This window comes from Orycteropus afer, unplaced genomic scaffold (assembly GCF_000298275.1).
Source record: "Orycteropus afer afer isolate SDZICR_OR568_19922 unplaced genomic scaffold, OryAfe1.0 scaffold00799, whole genome shotgun sequence".
In the NCBI taxonomy this organism is placed as follows: domain Eukaryota; kingdom Metazoa; phylum Chordata; class Mammalia; order Tubulidentata; family Orycteropodidae; genus Orycteropus; species Orycteropus afer.
This window is the reverse complement of record NW_006922386.1, coordinates 753,793-755,122: the sequence shown is the minus strand read 5'-3', so window position 1 is coordinate 755,122 and position 1,330 is coordinate 753,793. Positions and strand designations below refer to the sequence as shown.

At 40.6% G+C, this 1,330-nt stretch overlaps 1 protein-coding gene across 1 annotated transcript in view; it reads left to right on the top strand.

Annotated features, from left to right (window-relative positions):
* LOC103211814 (olfactory receptor 4C16-like) overlaps positions 1–842 on the top strand; it is a 1,743-nt gene extending 901 nt beyond the window's left edge. The window contains exon 2 of the mRNA XM_007957797.2: positions 1–842. Within this exon, the coding sequence (XP_007955988.2) occupies positions 30–842 (813 nt within the window). The 5' untranslated portion in view covers positions 1–29.
* Positions 843–1,330: the final 488 nt, after the last annotated feature.

Here is a 1,330-nt window from a genome sequence, read left to right as displayed (position 1 = left end):
TTTTCTACTTAGGGACCTTGTTGGGTAACATGCTGATTATTGTTACCATCAAGACCAGCCGGGCACTTGGAAGTCCAATGTATTTCTTCCTTTTCTACTTATCCTTATCTGATACCTGCTTCTCTACTTCCGTAGCTCCTAGAATGATTGTGGATTCCATTCTGAAGAATAATACTATCTCATTCAGTGAGTGCATGATCCAAGTCTTTTCGTTCCATTTTTTTGGCTGTCTGGAGATCTTTATCCTTATCCTCATGGCTGTTGACCGCTATGTGGCCATCTGTAAACCCCTGCACTACACAACCATCATGAGCTGGCGGGTCTGCAGTGTGTTGGTAGCTGTAGCCTGGGTGGGGTCCTGTGTGCATTCTTTAGCTCAGATATTTCTGGCCTTGAGTTTACCTTTCTGTGGTCCCAATGTGATTGATCACTATTTATGTGACTTGCAGCCCTTGTTGAAACTTGCCTGTGCAGACACGTATATGGTCAATGTACTACTGGTGTCCAATAGTGGTGCCATTTGCACCGTGAGTTTTGTCATGCTGATGTTCTCCTATGTTATCATCTTGCGTTCTCTGAGAAATCACAGTGCAGAAGGGAGGAAAAAAGCCCTTTCCACCTGCGTCTCCCACATTATCGTAGTGATCTTGTTCTTTGGTCCTTGTATATTTATATACACACGCCCTGCAACCACTTTCTCCATGGATAAGATGATAGCTGTGTTTTATACACTTGGAACACCTTTGATTAACCCTCTGATTTATACACTAAGAAATGCCGAGGTGAAAAATGCCATGAGGAAGATATGGAGCAAGAAACAGATCTCAGGGGACCAAAGATGAGTGGAACTTTCAAATCCTTCTTTATAGTTTGTATTGGCCAAAAGAATTCAATAGAAAATATCATCTTATTGTGGATTTAATAGTATCTTTTATTTGGGAATGAGAGCTTGTTTCTTCAGAAAACAGGCAATATGAACACTTACACTGGTTAGTGTTGTTGAGTCAATATCATGCAGAGGAACAGACAACACCAGGTACAAACAGGTATGTAAATTAGACCCATTGGATTTTTCACTACTGTGTCTGCCTGTCTCGGAAGCCTAGAACCACTTGTGGTTTGAATTCAGTGTTTTCTTTATCTTTTTTCATGTTGATTTCTGGTATTGCTTGACTGTTAACCTAAAGGTTGAAAGTGGCACTCATACAACGGTGCTACCAAATAAATGTCTGATGAATCTGTGTCCATAAAGATTATAGCCAATAATCCCTATGGAAATATTCCTGTAACACATGGGGTAGCCATGATAATGGCAATGAGTTTTCATGTT